The sequence below is a fragment of the Nilaparvata lugens genome, chromosome 12 (genome assembly GCF_014356525.2).
Source record: "Nilaparvata lugens isolate BPH chromosome 12, ASM1435652v1, whole genome shotgun sequence".
In the NCBI taxonomy this organism is placed as follows: Eukaryota; Metazoa; Arthropoda; class Insecta; order Hemiptera; family Delphacidae; genus Nilaparvata; species Nilaparvata lugens.
In genome coordinates this window covers 3,545,201-3,560,409 of record NC_052515.1, presented here as the reverse complement: position 1 = coordinate 3,560,409, position 15,209 = coordinate 3,545,201, and the positions used below count along the sequence as shown (strand labels likewise).

The 15,209-nt window shown below is 37.9% G+C and overlaps 1 protein-coding gene across 1 annotated transcript in view; it reads left to right on the top strand.

Annotated features, from left to right (window-relative positions):
* The window catches only part of LOC111058886 (E3 ubiquitin-protein ligase UBR2), a 41,826-nt gene that overhangs the window by 7,774 nt on the left and 18,843 nt on the right, over positions 1 to 15,209 (top strand). The window contains exons 2-5 of the mRNA XM_039439425.1: positions 4,598 to 7,652; positions 9,459 to 9,668; positions 12,280 to 12,459; positions 13,873 to 14,084. Coding sequence (XP_039295359.1) covers positions 4,626 to 7,652; positions 9,459 to 9,668; positions 12,280 to 12,459; positions 13,873 to 14,084 — 3,629 coding nt within the window. The 5' untranslated portion in view covers positions 4,598 to 4,625. The remainder of the gene's footprint in view (positions 1 to 4,597; positions 7,653 to 9,458; positions 9,669 to 12,279; positions 12,460 to 13,872; positions 14,085 to 15,209) is intronic.

Below are 15,209 nucleotides of genomic sequence, written 5' to 3'. Positions count from 1 at the left end.
TACAAATGTTTTTACAATGCAATTATTAGGGAAAACAGTATCATCTTATTTACTTATTCATTTCATTGACAATTAAAAATCATAATTATAATAAATATAATATGATTGGGAGAAGACAACAGGCATAGCCCAAAACTGTCTTCTCCCAAATTTTTACAAATAAAAGTTTCGAAAAAGAATAAGGTTAAGATTTCACTTTCACTTCAAATCTTGTTTTATTCATTTTTATAAAAGAATCTTATCATTTTGTTACATCGTTATTACTGCACATTTCTATGTTTAGATGATAAGAAACAGATTTTCCTGTTATTGTACTAGTTTTTGGATGAATAAAATCTTTTTCATTTTTAATTTCTTGTAGTACTTGGATTTCTATTTTAATTTATATGTACATAATCTACATGAGGCCTGTTTTATTCCTTCAGCCAGTAAGGTAATATCAGTATAAAACTAGTGAATCAAACACAAGGAAGGAAGCCTTTTGCAGAATAAAATGATTATTATTAATGTAACAGTGTACCGTCCAGGAAGGTCATTCACCTAATAAGGATAGTTGTTGAGCAATTTCTTTCCTGAACAGAGTAGAGCGGTCGAGTGACTCTGTCCTTGTTCATCTTTATCATGTTACTATAGTCTTGATTCACTCTAAAATGTCAGCTTTCTTTATGATGTTATCAATGAGGCTTCCCATTTAACCTATGCTGATACTGTCCTTGTTTGTCTTGATCATGTTACTTTATTCTTTTATTGGATTTGAATTGAATTGAGTTTATTTCGCAAAAATATTATTTTTACAATGTTAGAAAACGATATCTAGCAGGTTATGGAGCTTGAAAAGGATAGCAGCACTAGCTTTGTCGAATGATAGACAAGGATAGCAACACCAATGTTAATCGAATACTGCCGTTATAACGTGGACCTCGCTATAGAGCCATTGTTTTAAGTTGTCAGCGTCCCTCATGATATTAGAACCGACATTTCTTATTCGACAAAGAATAGAATAGAATGAATGCCTTTATTTTATACCTGGGAGGGCGAAGTTAGGGCGCAGTCGGCCCTCTCTTACACTTAACCCTCAAAGACAGACAGTTTAAAGTGAAACTCAGTAGATCTTCCATTGTTCTGAGGTGTCAGTATTTCTTTTGGAGTTAAAATGAGGCTTCTAATTCAACTAATGCTGACTCTTTTGATGTGAAACTTACTATAGTGAGGTCCACGTTATAATGGTAGTGGAAAAAGATAGGAGAACAGCGATGATGATTCTCTGCCTTAATTAACTATATTTCTACATTGTTAAAAAAGGATTTGGTAACGTTTTGGAGCTAGGAAAGGATAGTGCTATCAGCTTTGTCGAATGATAAACAAGGATAGCAACAACAATGTTAATCAAATACTGCCATTATAACGTGGACCTCACTGTATAGCTTCCATTGTTCTGAGGTGTCAGTATTTCTTATGGAGTTACATTGATGCTTGTTATTGGAATGATGCTGACATTTTTTAATGAATCTCAGTATGAGCGGCTTACTATTTCCTTCATTTGTATAGTCTATAGACGTCTTTAGTGTTAGTGCAATTGAGATTGTGCAAAAAGTTGATTACTCTCGTGACTAAGCTATAATCACAATTTACTCACGATTCTCTTGTCTCTCTCTCTCTCTCTCTCTCTCTCTCTCTCTCTCTCTCTTTCTCTCTTGCATCTCATCTCTGTTTATATTTTCTCTCTCACTCTCTATCTTCTCTCTCTGTTCTATCACGCTCTCTCAATCACTGGGTCTCTCTCTCTCTTGCATCTCATCTCTGTTTATATTTTCTCTCACTCTCTATCTTCTCTCTCTCCTATCACGCTTTCTCACGCTCTCTCTCTCTCTCTCTCTCTCTCTCTCTTGCATATTATCTCTCTTGTATTTCCTCTCACAGTCTTACTCTAACTCTTCCAGTAGAGTCTCTCTCACTTACTCACTCTTACTCGCTCTGTGTCTCTCTTGCACTGGAGTGTTAATGGAGAATATATTCTTGAATTTGATCTTGAACTCTTAGCCCTGGTTTCACAAAGGCCTGTCAAATTTTAACCGTAATTGAATGTCACGAGAACCAATCAGAGAAGCTTCTTGTGATACTCGTGGCATTTAATCATGATTAAAATTTAACAGGCTTTTGTGCAAAGAGTCGTGGATTATCTTGAATTTCGATTATTTATGTACATGAAAAACAATATTATATTATCAACCAAAAATTGCTTCTCATCTTCATGGCATTCAAATCCTATTATATTAAACGAGCAATGTCTGTATTTATATATCTGGTTATTTTTATATCTGGTTATTTATGTTTAACGGATCTCGAAAACGGCTCTAACGATTTTCACGAAATTTGGAACATAGTAGGTGTATTATATAAAGATTCGATTGCACTAGGTCTCATCCTTGAGAAAACTCGCTGAACGACATTAAAAGGATAATTCATCCTTGGCTGAAACAGCTGTGGATAGTAAAAAAGTGAGTATGTGAAAAATCAAAATATCGCATCCCCGAAATTCATAAGATGACGTATAGCCAGCTGTGAAATATAAACACGATCATTTTAGAGAATTGTGTTCTGTTTATCAATAAATAAAAATAACGAGCGAAGCTCGGTGCCCCGATATTTGATATTAATTCTTCATCTCATATACTTCATAAAATTCAATTTGTTGAATATTTAGCTAAAGATAGTTATTGTGTAGCCTGTACATACCAGCCTACCTATATTGTAAATAAATCGCTCTTTGTCTCCTTCCTCTCAGCCTCTGTGTGCTCTTTTTTTCTCTCTCTCTCTCTCTCAGTCCCTCTCGCTCTTTATTGGCCTTCTCTGTATTTATTACCATCTGCAGTATACTACTTAATCTCAGTCATGTGTGTGTGTACCTTATGCTATTCTATCAAGAGTACCGTTTGCTTTGTTGTCTTCAACTGTTTGCAATCAGACTAGTTTTTTTATTATTTGGTGTTGATATTACTGTGTTATTATAGTGAGAAATTTTCAAGGAGAATTTTTGTTTGTAATTTTCGTACGGTATAGGAATGTTTTCTGGGGGAAAATAATGTATTTACAAAATTTTCGAATATTTTTGTCAAACTTACGAGTGTTCCTTGAGTTTTCATTTCCTCAATTGGGAAAAGTTATCTATTTTCGGTTACCTAGTTATCTAGTACGGTATAGGAATGTTTTCTGGGGAAAAATTAATCTATTTACAAAATTTCCGAATATTTTTGTCAAGCTCACGGTTGTTCCTTGAGTTTTTATTTCCTCAATTGGGAAAAGTTATCTATTTTCGGTTACCTAGTTATCTAGTACGGTATAGGAATGTTTTCTGGGGAAAAATTAATGAATTTACAAAATTTTCGAATATTTTTGTCAAGCTCACGGTTGTTCCTTGAGTTTTTATTTCCTCAATTGGGAAAAGTTATCTATTTTCATCTCCCCCACGAAAATAAACTTCCCTAGTTTAGCTAAGTTATGTAAAAAAATACAGAAGCGAAATCCTCGATTCGTTTGTGGAAATCTCGCTACCTTGATCTATTTTAAAGCGGCCTTCGGTAGAGTGAAAACTGCACTATAAATCAGAGTGGAACAATGGCTTTTTCCAACACACTCTTTAGTCACACAGATTAACTTAGTTCGGATATTTTCTGATTTCTGGCAAAATTAATCAAGTTACTTCCATTATTGGATTGAATTATTTACTTGCTAATTCACGTTTTATTTGGCAATCTTCTAGTCATAAATGTGTTCATTAGTCACTGAAATTCGAGCTAGCATTTCATATGGCTCTTAATTTACCCAAAGAAGTCTTTGAAGAATTGATAATGTCTCCTTCATTTCTTGAAAGAAAGAACTGGAGCTTTCAATTTGCTTTGTTTCTTGTTTTCAATTCTGCTAATTTCATAAATAAACAAACGAACCAATATTATAGATTGAATGAATGGTTACATTATTACGCTAACCAACAACTATCTGATAGTAGATTTATTCAACTCACATTCATTCATTTATATGTACACTTATTTAATGATTATAGTGAGTGAACATAAAAAAGTAATTTAACATATATTAACGCTCGATTCGAGCTAGTTATGTTTGAAGTTTGAACCGTCAACCGATTCAAAATAAAGCTTTATAATTATTGATCTAACCCTGTATTAAGTTAAACTGCAATTGAGCATACGGGTCCTATTATAATATATTTTATCTGATTGTCAATTCAAGTTTTATGTTTTCCAAGTTTTCCTGTCTATATTTATTATTTTACATTTTTATGTGGTTGTTAATGTCGTTTCAATTTATTTTCAAATCTTGTGTTGAAAGAAAGAACTGGAGCTTTAAACGCGCGTTGCTTCTTGTTTTCAATTTTGTTCATTTGATAAATACACAAAAAAATTAACAAAACTTTATGGATTGAAAGAATGATTGAATGTGTTCTCTGGTAGTTAATTAAGTTTCAATTTGATTTTGCTTCATTTCTTGTTTTCAATTCTACTTATTTTATATATAACTACACACAAGAGTGTTTGGATCTGTGATATGGTAGTTAATTTGGTTTTAATTTTATTTTCAGAACAGTGGTGGATGCCGACTGATTCACAATGAGCCAGGTGAGCACAGACGACTCAGACACGATGGACGTCGAGCACGAGGACTCGGACCGAGTCACATTCGACCTGTCCACCTCCAGTCAGACCGACACCAAGTCCCGACCCGAGGACATCACCAAAGTGTGGATGGACAAGTTCAAGGAGGGCATTCTGACCGCATCCCACTTCAAGGAACACTGGCGCTACTGGGTGCCCCAACTGTTCAACCCAGAACTCACCAATCTCGGACAAGAATGGATGTTCGACGAACAGAAGTCACAAGCAATTCTGTTCGACACCCTGGAACAGTTCATCTGTGACGGGAACCCTCAGGAGGTGTTGACAAACCTGAGTCGACTAGACAATCCGCCGTCGGTTTGTGGAAGGGTGTTCAAGATGGGGGAACCTTCCTACCATTGTCGAGAATGTGGTATGGATGCCACCTGTGTTTTGTGTGTGGATTGTTTCAAGAAGTCCTCCCACAGAAACCACAAGTACAAGATGGGAACCTCCATTGGTGGAGGGTGTTGTGATTGTGGAGATGTGGAAGCCTGGAAAACGGAGCCCTACTGTGAGGTACACATCGCTGGTCTTAACAAGAAGTCAGATTCCGCTGGAGGGTTTACTGAGGATCTGGTAGCGAGAACCCGTATAGTTTTCAGTTGCGTTTTACGTTACGCTTACCGGTTGTTGACCGTCGAGTACCAAACTAGCCTCCCCGCTGATCTACGTCTCAAGGAAGCGGATGAAAACCCGTTCCTGTTGGGGAACCTCGACAAACACTGCACTGTTCTCTACAATGACGAGACACACACTTTCGAACAAGTCATCAACACGCTGGCGCGTCTCATTAAATGCTCCCAGAAGGACGCGATTGAGTTCGTGACGAACATCGATCGTGAGGGACGCGCCGTCGTCAAGTGCTCCACATTTCAGTACTGCAATGAACTCAAATCCGAGATTGAGCGGTTCACGTCGCGTCACGCCAGTCGACCTCTGAAAGTCCTAGTTGTGCACTCACATCTAATCGCCCACCAATCCTACGCTCTACGTTTACTAACCTGGTTGCAGAAGGTGGTGAATTTCTCGGAAGGTTTCCGCACGATCTTTAAGGAGGTCGCCATGGAGATTAACTCACCCGACACTTCTATCATTGAGGGTATCTTGTTGAGAGATTCCACCCTCTGGAAATCTGCACGTCTCCACTGGCATCGTCTGTTCATCTCGGGAATGTTGATGGAGTATGAAAGCAAGAAAGCGTTCGCGATTGTGTTCACCAAACACTACGCAAGTGTCATGAAGGATTTCATCAGGGACGATCATGACCATTCATTCTCAGTTGCCTCATTGGCTGTACAGATTTTCACTGTACCCACCCTCGCTCATTACCTCATCGCCTACGAGAGTGTCCTCTACAATCTAATGAACACGTTCATATCGGAGTGTTCCAGAAAACTAAACAAAAACAACAAACTTGAGTTTGAACGGAATGTGCAGAACGTACACTTCAAACGAGCTCAGTTTGTTTTGTATGATTTGAGATACCTGTTGGGAGTAGCACCAGAGGTTTGGACTGATGACCTCCGTAAAGGATTCCTCCATGCCTTCTCGTTGTTTCTGGATTTGTTGACTTATATGCAAGGCATGGACGCGGTTACCAGGCAGGTGGGACAACATATGGAGTACGAACCTGAATGGGAATCTGCCTTCAACTTGCATATTAAGTTGTCGCCAGTGATCACGTTGATGTTGAAGTGGTGCGGTAGTGACAAGGTGGTCCTAGTGAAGGCATATCGTGCAACTTTGAGGAAACTCTACGAGAACCCCAGTTTTGACCCCACCCAACCCTGTGAGGTCCGCGAGTTAGCCGACCATAGTGCGTCCTGTCTCCAGTATGATGTCTCCTCACAACCTGTATCAATTCATCTGCCGTTATCGAGATTCCTAGCTGGGTTACATCTTCATCTGGAACGTTTTGGTCTAGAATTTGATTCACCTGAGTTCAGCATGTCAACTAAACAAACACCAGAGCAGATAATTGAACCTGTGTTGAGAACTCAGGTGATGATCGCTCAAGTCCATGCTGGGATGTGGCGGAGGAACGGGTACTCACTGTTGAACCAACTATATTTCTATCACAATGTTAAGTGTCGTTCTGAGATGTTGGACAAGGATATAGTTTTGCTACAGATTGGAGCGTTCCTAATTGAAGCTAACGAGTTTCTGATACATCTGTTGAACAAGTTTAACCTGACCAACTGGGCTAACCCGCAGTTTGAGGTGAATGCTATGAAGAATCCGGAGGAGGACAGTATCCGGCAGACTATCAGTTTGGTGGAGGAGTTTTTGAGGTTGTTGGTGACGATCATTGGGGAGAGGTATAACCCTGGGGTGGGTAAGGTGCAGCCTGATGATTGCATCAAGAAGGAGATAATACAGCAGTTGTGTATCAAACCGTTGCCACATTCGGAGCTCAACAAAACCTTGCCAGATGATGTGAACCATGAAACAGGGTTGGAACGTGTGATAAATCAGGTGGCCGAGTTTAAAAAACCGACGGTAGCTTCGGGGAAAGGTGTGTACGAGCTGAAACCCGAGTTCTACGATCAGTATAACGTGTTTTTCTATCACTACACCCGGGAAGAACTGTCGAAATCCGAGGAGGAACAGAGGAAACGTCGCAAAGCAGCGGGTGAACTAGAGTGTTGTCCCCCACCTGCACTTCCTCCGCTATCGGATTCGTTCAGTGTGATGGCGAATCTGTTGCAGAGTGACGTCATGCTTCACATTATGAACCTAGTGTTGACGAGGAGTGTGAACCTTAGAGCGAGGAGCTTCTCGGAGACACAGTTGCACAAGGTGTTGCATCTGATTGGATACGCGTTGCAAGAGGAGGAACGCAACAGCTGTCAGTTTTTGACGTTCACGCTGCGTGCGGAGAAGTGGGAGTTGGAGCCGCTGATTGAGGAGTTGTGCACTAGTCCCAGAGTGGAGGCTCACAAGGATCTGTTGCAGTGGACGTTGGCCAAGTTCAGGAAGGTGCGTACCGATTTTATTCATTGTTTATACTGAGTGAGTCATAAATTGGTACGAACCTTCTCAAATGTATGATCACATTGGATGCGTGTATCTACAAGTGCACGTTTGGTTATGCGTGAGAAAGCTTCCAAGATGAGAAACAAAATCAGGAGCAGGAACATTCACACTGAACGCTTGCTAGTGCGTCCAGTGTGAGCAGCTACATGCAAGTCACGACGTGTTTCAATGCCACTTTTCAAATTTTGTTTTCGGCTATTGCTCTTTCCTGATTTTGTTTCTCATCTGCAAGCTTGGACATGCATGACCAAACGTGCACTTGTAGATACACGCTCCCAATGTGATCACACACTTGAGAAAGTACGTACAGATTTTATCAGCTGTTTGTTATAAAGCTAGACTCCCAAGTATTAGTATCAATGTGGCCGTGTCCGGTTCAGTGAGCATTTTATCCCCATGTGTTGTAATCTGACTATTCATAATCGCTCGGCCGGGCTATGTGGGAATTGTTCTAGAACTCACATTCTCCCATTCTTAGGTTGAATTGTAACTTCAAGATTCTAGTTGAATGCAAAAGTCAAACAAGTTCAACATCTACTTGATTCAAGAAAACTTGAAGATTCAAATTTTGAATCAACAATCTTGAAGAAGGGTCAAACAAGTTCAACATCTACTTGATTTAAGAAAACTTGAAAATTCAAATTTTGAATCAACAATCTTGAAGAAGGGTCAAACAAGTTCAACATCTACTTGATTTAAGAAAACTTGAAAATTCAAATTTTGAATCAACAATCTTGAAGAAGGGTCAAACAAGTTCAACATCTACTTGATTTAAGAAAACTTGAAAATTCAAATTTTGAATCAACAATCTTGAAGAAGGGTCTACATTTTTGGTATAGAGGATTTAGGTTTCTGTTCTTGAATTCAAGGAAATTTGACTAATGTAAACTCCCCTTAAGGCTAGGCACACACCAGTTAGTCAAGGCAAGACAAGACATGATCAGACACGTTCAGTCACAATACTTCGCTTATGAAGACATGTCTAATTGCAATGACTAATCAGTGTGTGTTGCGTCATAAGCAACTATGTGAAGTATTGTGTCTGATCATATCTTGTCTTGTCTTGACTAACTGGTGTGTGCCTAGCCTAACAGTTTCGAAGGAATTCTTATTTAAAAACACTGAGGCTAGGCGCGCACCAGTTAGTCAAGACAAGACAAGACATGATCAGACACGTTCAGTCACAATACTTCGCTTATGAAGACATGTCTGATTGCAATGACTAATCAGTGTGAGTTACGTCATAAGCAACTATGTGAAGTATTGTGACTAAACGTGTCTGATCATGTCTTGTCTTGACTAACTGGTGTGCGCCTAGCCTCAGAGTTTTTAAATAAGAATTCCTTCGAGACTGCTAGGCAGGCGCATCTGGTTTGCTCCTAGCCTTATAGTTTGAGCAAAAATTGAATAAATAAGTAGGCTAGCCTAAATTGAAAATCTTAACTAGGCCTATAAAATTGTATTGTTTCAAGTGTTCATTTTAACTTTTTCCGACTTCTTTAATACTTTAAACAGATAAATTTGAAAGGTCAAACCTTAACTAGGCCTATAAAATTGTAGGCCTATTGTTTTAAGTGATCATTTTAACTTTTTCCCACTTCTTTAATACTTTAAACAGAGAAATTTGAAAGGTCAATGTTCTATTGAAAATAGTTGAAAGGTGAATGTACTCTTGAACATTGATCGATTGTTTTGTTCTGTGGCAATAAATGGATTCCCGAAAATGAATGTGGTTGGCATTTGTTGAAGGTGGCAGCAGCTTGGCGCGAGACGTCGAAGGGCGGCCAGGAAGGGGGGAGCACTGAGGGGGTGCCGGGGACGAGCGAGGTGCCGTCTGGCTCGACAAGCACCTCGGGCGATGTGGCTCGCGAGGAGAAGGAGTGGCGAGCCAAAATGGCCGCCGAACGCAGAGCCAAGATTATGGCCCACATGACTGCGCTGCAGAAGAGCTTCATGAAGGTAAATTTCATCTATTTATTCCTTTTGAATGAAAAAGACTAAGAAATTGTCAAAAAACCACTGATTTATTGATAATTAGAAAGACCGGTTTCGGTTATTACACCATTGTCAATCTCTGATAAACATATTTATGATATTTATTCCTTGATATCGGGGACCGAGCTTCGCTCTGGAGTACAAAAGCATAACACATTTATCACGAAAGAAGAAATTATAATAACATTCATGCAGAAATGTTCTATCTAATCACAGTAAATTGAGATTAATTGAGAGGAATGCAAAAATTTCCCTCACAAAGGCCCGGTTGCACAAAAGCCGGTTAAATTTTAATCTTAATAAATTTCACGTGAACCAATCAGAGAAGACCATTCCAAAAAGATGTATCTACTGGACTTAATTAGGATTGAAAATAACCCGGCTTTTTTGCAACCGGCACTTGGTACCTGAATGAATGATCACAAAAGTTCAACAGCTGAGTCATAATTTTGGCACAGTCCCACACACATGAACTCGCTCACTCACTTCCATCAACAACAGACGACGAAATAATTATTATCAGCTGTTTTTCCAAGGATGAAAAATAATTATCCTTTTAATGTCCTTCAGCAAGTTTTCCCAGGAATGAGGCATAGCGCAATCGAATTTTTATATTATAAACCTACTATGCTCTGAATTTCGTGAGAATCGTTAGAGCCGTTTTCGAGATCCGGTGAAATATAAACATATAAACATCTAATCATATAAACAGAAATTACTTGTTTAATAGTTTAGGATAGGATAAATTACAAAAGAAATCAATACACTATAATAGACAATGCAGTAATGAAATTATTCAACGAAATGAAACATTAGGAATTATTACTTCCCCCAAAAGAGCAAGCCCGTGCTTGGGGAAGTATTCGATTATTCGGTAACAATGAATGAATCTTTAGTCTATAATAAATTGAATAATTTATTATCTTGAAAATAAAAGGAAACTGAACAGACTGACGAATAATCCCTGAGTACTCTCCCCAGACGTACGTCTGTCTATAGTGAGGTCATAATGACAGCATCTCAGTTCATTTTATAACGTGAAACTAAGTATAGCGAAAGTGTAATTCAGGTTATGTAGTCAGCACCTGATTAACATTGGTTTGCCATCCTTGTCTGTCATTAGACAAAGCAGATAGCTCCACCCCTTTCTACCTCCAACTGTTGCAACTATGTTGAAGACGAGAGTTCTACTCATTAAACCAATTTTTCTCTAGTTGAGCTCACTTGACTGTTATGACTCGAATTTGAAGTTCGTTCGTTCGTTTCCGTGTCCAGGTCAGACTAAAAATGAAACAGTTTTGAAACATTTATCTATATCTTGGATTCTCAGTGATTAGCCTCCATTACGGCTTTGTTATTAGCTAATATTAAGTTCTCAAAAGCAGCCTACATATATCTTGGCTAATTGAATAAATTTTATTTGATTTGATTTTGATTTGTCTGTCATTAGACAATGCAGATAGCTTCACTCCTTTCTACCTCCGACTGTTGCGACTATGTTAAAGAACGAGAGTCATTAGCTAATATTAAGCTCTCGAAAGTACATATTTCTTGGAGCACCCTGCAAGTCAATAGGTGTTCGGAATCCTAAATTTCTCCACACTCGCTTAAAATATCCATATCATGGAGTTTTTGAAGTATTTTTTTTACTGTAGTTTTGTGGTGTATCGACTTTTAAACAGGTTAGAAAAATTGACCTCTGTGATGTAGATTCTTCGTCGATTGTATTTATGTAGAGAAATTAAGAATTTCAATTTATTAATTTATTCATATGCAAATACAATCCAGGTAAAAACCACAGGCATTTGCCCAAAACTGCTTCAAACCTTAATTTGGAATACACAGTCTAAAGGTTATGTTACTTACGTAACTTAAATGATAACTTAACTCGCATACAATTTTGAGTCCACAAAAATGTATCTACCACAATTTGAAATTTATCAGATTGAATTTGACTAATGTTGTTCTAGCAATAATTGTTTCACACACATGAAAGCAATAAGAATAATATGCAAGCTACCATAATATATAATGCACATTGTAGACCTTATTTCATTCACCTAGGTATCCTGACGTTGCCGTCGTTATATGTCTTAAAAATATTATATTTTGTACAAGGCATTTTGAATAAATATGATTCCAATAGCTTCCATAGTTTAAATACAAGAAATAGACACAAACTTAGAATTCCGTTGTATAGTCACACTAAATCACAAAGAAACTGGCACTTCACATCTATCAAATTATTCAACTCCACACCTGATCACTTGAAGGAACTCACATGCACACAATTTAAAAAAGTATTGAAAGCAGTGTTAATTGATGAATGTTTGTACACCGTACATGACTATTTTGGAATAGATTGGAATCGTTTTATGTGATTCATGTTTTGTTTTTTTGTTCTGATACTCACTGATCTCAGTGTTTTTGTGTTTGTTTTGACTTACTTCAGTGTTAAAAATTGACGAAGTCTATGTATTCATGTGAATATTTTATGACCAATAAAATTCTATTCTATTCATCTATAAATAATTGAATTTGCATTTTTTCGAATTGATTGATGTTTTTGTTGTAGGAGCACGCTAAGGACTTTGAGAGTGCACGCACTCTGTCGGAGAAGAGTGTGAGTGAATCACAGGAGCAGATGGTGGTTGGAGCGGTGGCCTTGGATGCGGAGAGGTCACCAGTCGCTTTGGGGCCCCACCAGACACCGCGTGTCAACACTGAACGCACCTACACTTGTATACTGTGCCAGGTACGCTCTACCAGATATCCCATGGTATAGGTCGTTTATGCTCCAAATTTCAAGCCGATTACAGTCTACTACTGAATATTATTACGGTTTTGGCTGGGCGAGAGTGTAAGAACGGCCACCAACGGTAGGGCATGCATGATAAACATGTATGGTACAGATGTAAATTACTGATATATTGCAAATGAATTCAAATGCTAATGAATTAATCATTATTATTAAACGAAAATCCAAATTAAATGCTGTGAATCACCCTGAAGACTTCTGCCACTGCAAATATTGACAACAGGTTAAACAGCTAGATGGAAATTTGATGAGCGCTACTATTCAAAAATTATTTGTCAGCCCGGGAATAATCTAGCTGTTCACACTGTTGTCAATATTTGCATTAGCAGAAGTCTTCGGGGTGATTTATAGCATTTAATTGGGATGTTCTTTTAATAATAAGTATTCATTAATTAGCATTTGAACAAATGCAACTTCCAATTTATTTCCATCTATAGTGAGATTAACTTTAAACTGTCGGGCATTACCTATAAAACACCTCAATTTCTTCCCATTCAAGCAATGTATTCCAACTGTGTTACGTATCCATACTTTTTCACTAATGAAATTAATCTTGAATTTTAAAAACACTTATAAAGTGAAAATTTACAGCTAGATGGAAATTCGATGAGCGCTACTATTCAAAAATTATTTGTCAGCCCGGGAATCGAACCCAGTACCTCCTAATTGCCGGTCAGGAAGGCTTACCCTTACACCAAACTGGCAATCTCTGGATAGCAGCGCTCATTTTATAATAATAATGTATGGTACACATGTCGTGATGCATTGTTGTGTCATCACAGCGAAAGACGTAGAACAATATTTTGAAAAAATAAGAAGAATTAACAGTTAAGTATTCATTCCGAATTGAAATCTGTTAAAAATTACAACTCTTGGGCGGCCCATGCCACAGGAAGCATTTTTTCACTGGTTGCGGACGAGTCGGTAGGACATGATGCTCTTTGAATGGCTGATTATCAGCTGATCTCCGAACGCCAACCCAATCAGCTGATAATTAGCCAATCGAAGAGCTTCCTGTCCGGCCGACTCATTCTCCGTCAGTGCAAAAGCGATGCAATGCGACTGGCAATTGTCTAATCAAGCCGTAAATGTGTGTTTGTGTATATTGTATTGTGTCAACTTCAATAATAAAGTATTCTTTCTATTCTATTCTAAAACGATGCAAAAACCACGACGTATGATCTGGCTCATACTTTTGGTATAGCAATGGCTTGGAGTATTTCAAAAAGATTTTATCAATCTATTTTGTTTTGAGATCTATTTCGAAGGGATTTTAATAAATATTTATTTGTCGTTTATTTTGTTGTAACTTTGTTTTGTTTAATTTTGTTTTGTGTTGTTGATTTGTAGGAGGACCAAGCAGTGATCCTGGACGGACCGGCGCTAGTGTTGGCCGCCTTTGTGCAGAAGTCAACTGTGCTCAGTCACAAACGGCAGATGGGTGAGGGAGATGAGGAGGAGAAGGACATAGACAGCCAACCCATGTTCCCCTCCTCCAATCTGGGCCCGGCACCTCACACTAGCACCTGTGGACATGTCATGCACAGTCACTGTTGGCAACGGTATGTGCAATGCTAACAAACTACATTATTGCATAAATACAGAAATAACAAAAATCATGAAGTGTAAACATAACCTATTTTTGGACAGTTTCTATCTAAATTTGGGAAAGGAACAGTTTTGAGCTTTGAGCCTGTTGTTCCTTTCCCAGTCATTCATAGTTGAGAATGATTTTGTTGACCGAGCGTAGTGAGGTCTACGTTTCAACTCGATTTGCTTTTGTCTGTCTGTATGTAACGCGATTACGGCCAAACGCGTTGATAGAATTTGATGAGATTTGGCAGGAATATTCCTTTTTCAACTGCGCGTCGATGTATACACAACGGGTTTTTTGAAATTTTGAATTTTAAGGATAATATGAAATGAAAAGGAATTCCTCCATACTCCGATATCACTATATTATCATCTACTTTGAAGATAGGATCAATCAGACTATAGAATTATTCATAATCAATCAGCTGACAAGTGGATTATTCATTGCATGCATTACACAGCCGTGTCTATTTCTATAAGGTAGGGCTTCAATATTTTTTATGATGCGTGCCCATCAGTATCAATATTCTCACATTTGAAAAACAAATTTAATAGGTGATTGTAAATAAAATAAAAAATGATTAAATGAACTGAATCATGCTGAAGACTTATAGTATTCTTGATTGAAAAAATTAATTTTAAAATAGTTGATAAATATGTTTATCAGATGGAAAAATTATCACGAAACTGGATAAATTTTCTTTTTTTTTCTTCAGCACTACGGCCCAATATGAGCTTTGGCCGCCTCCACTACAGCTCTCCAGGCTTCTCGGTCCTCTGTTAATTGTCTCCATCCTCTATCTCCAATTTTTTGGAGATCGTCTCTCACTTCATCTTCCTATCTTATTCTCGGCCTTCCTATCTTTCTTCTTGAATGTAGCCTCTCCTTGAATATTATTTAAGGCATTCTGTTTTCGTTCATTCTACAGATATGTCCAAACCATCTAAGCCGCTGTGCCTTTATAAATGTTCATATAGGATACAAATTCAAATGTGAACTGAGTTTTTTCTTTTTTTTTAACATCTTTATTGCCATAAAAACAAATACAAAATAAAAAACTTACAAAAGAAATATTCTAGATTATAATATTATG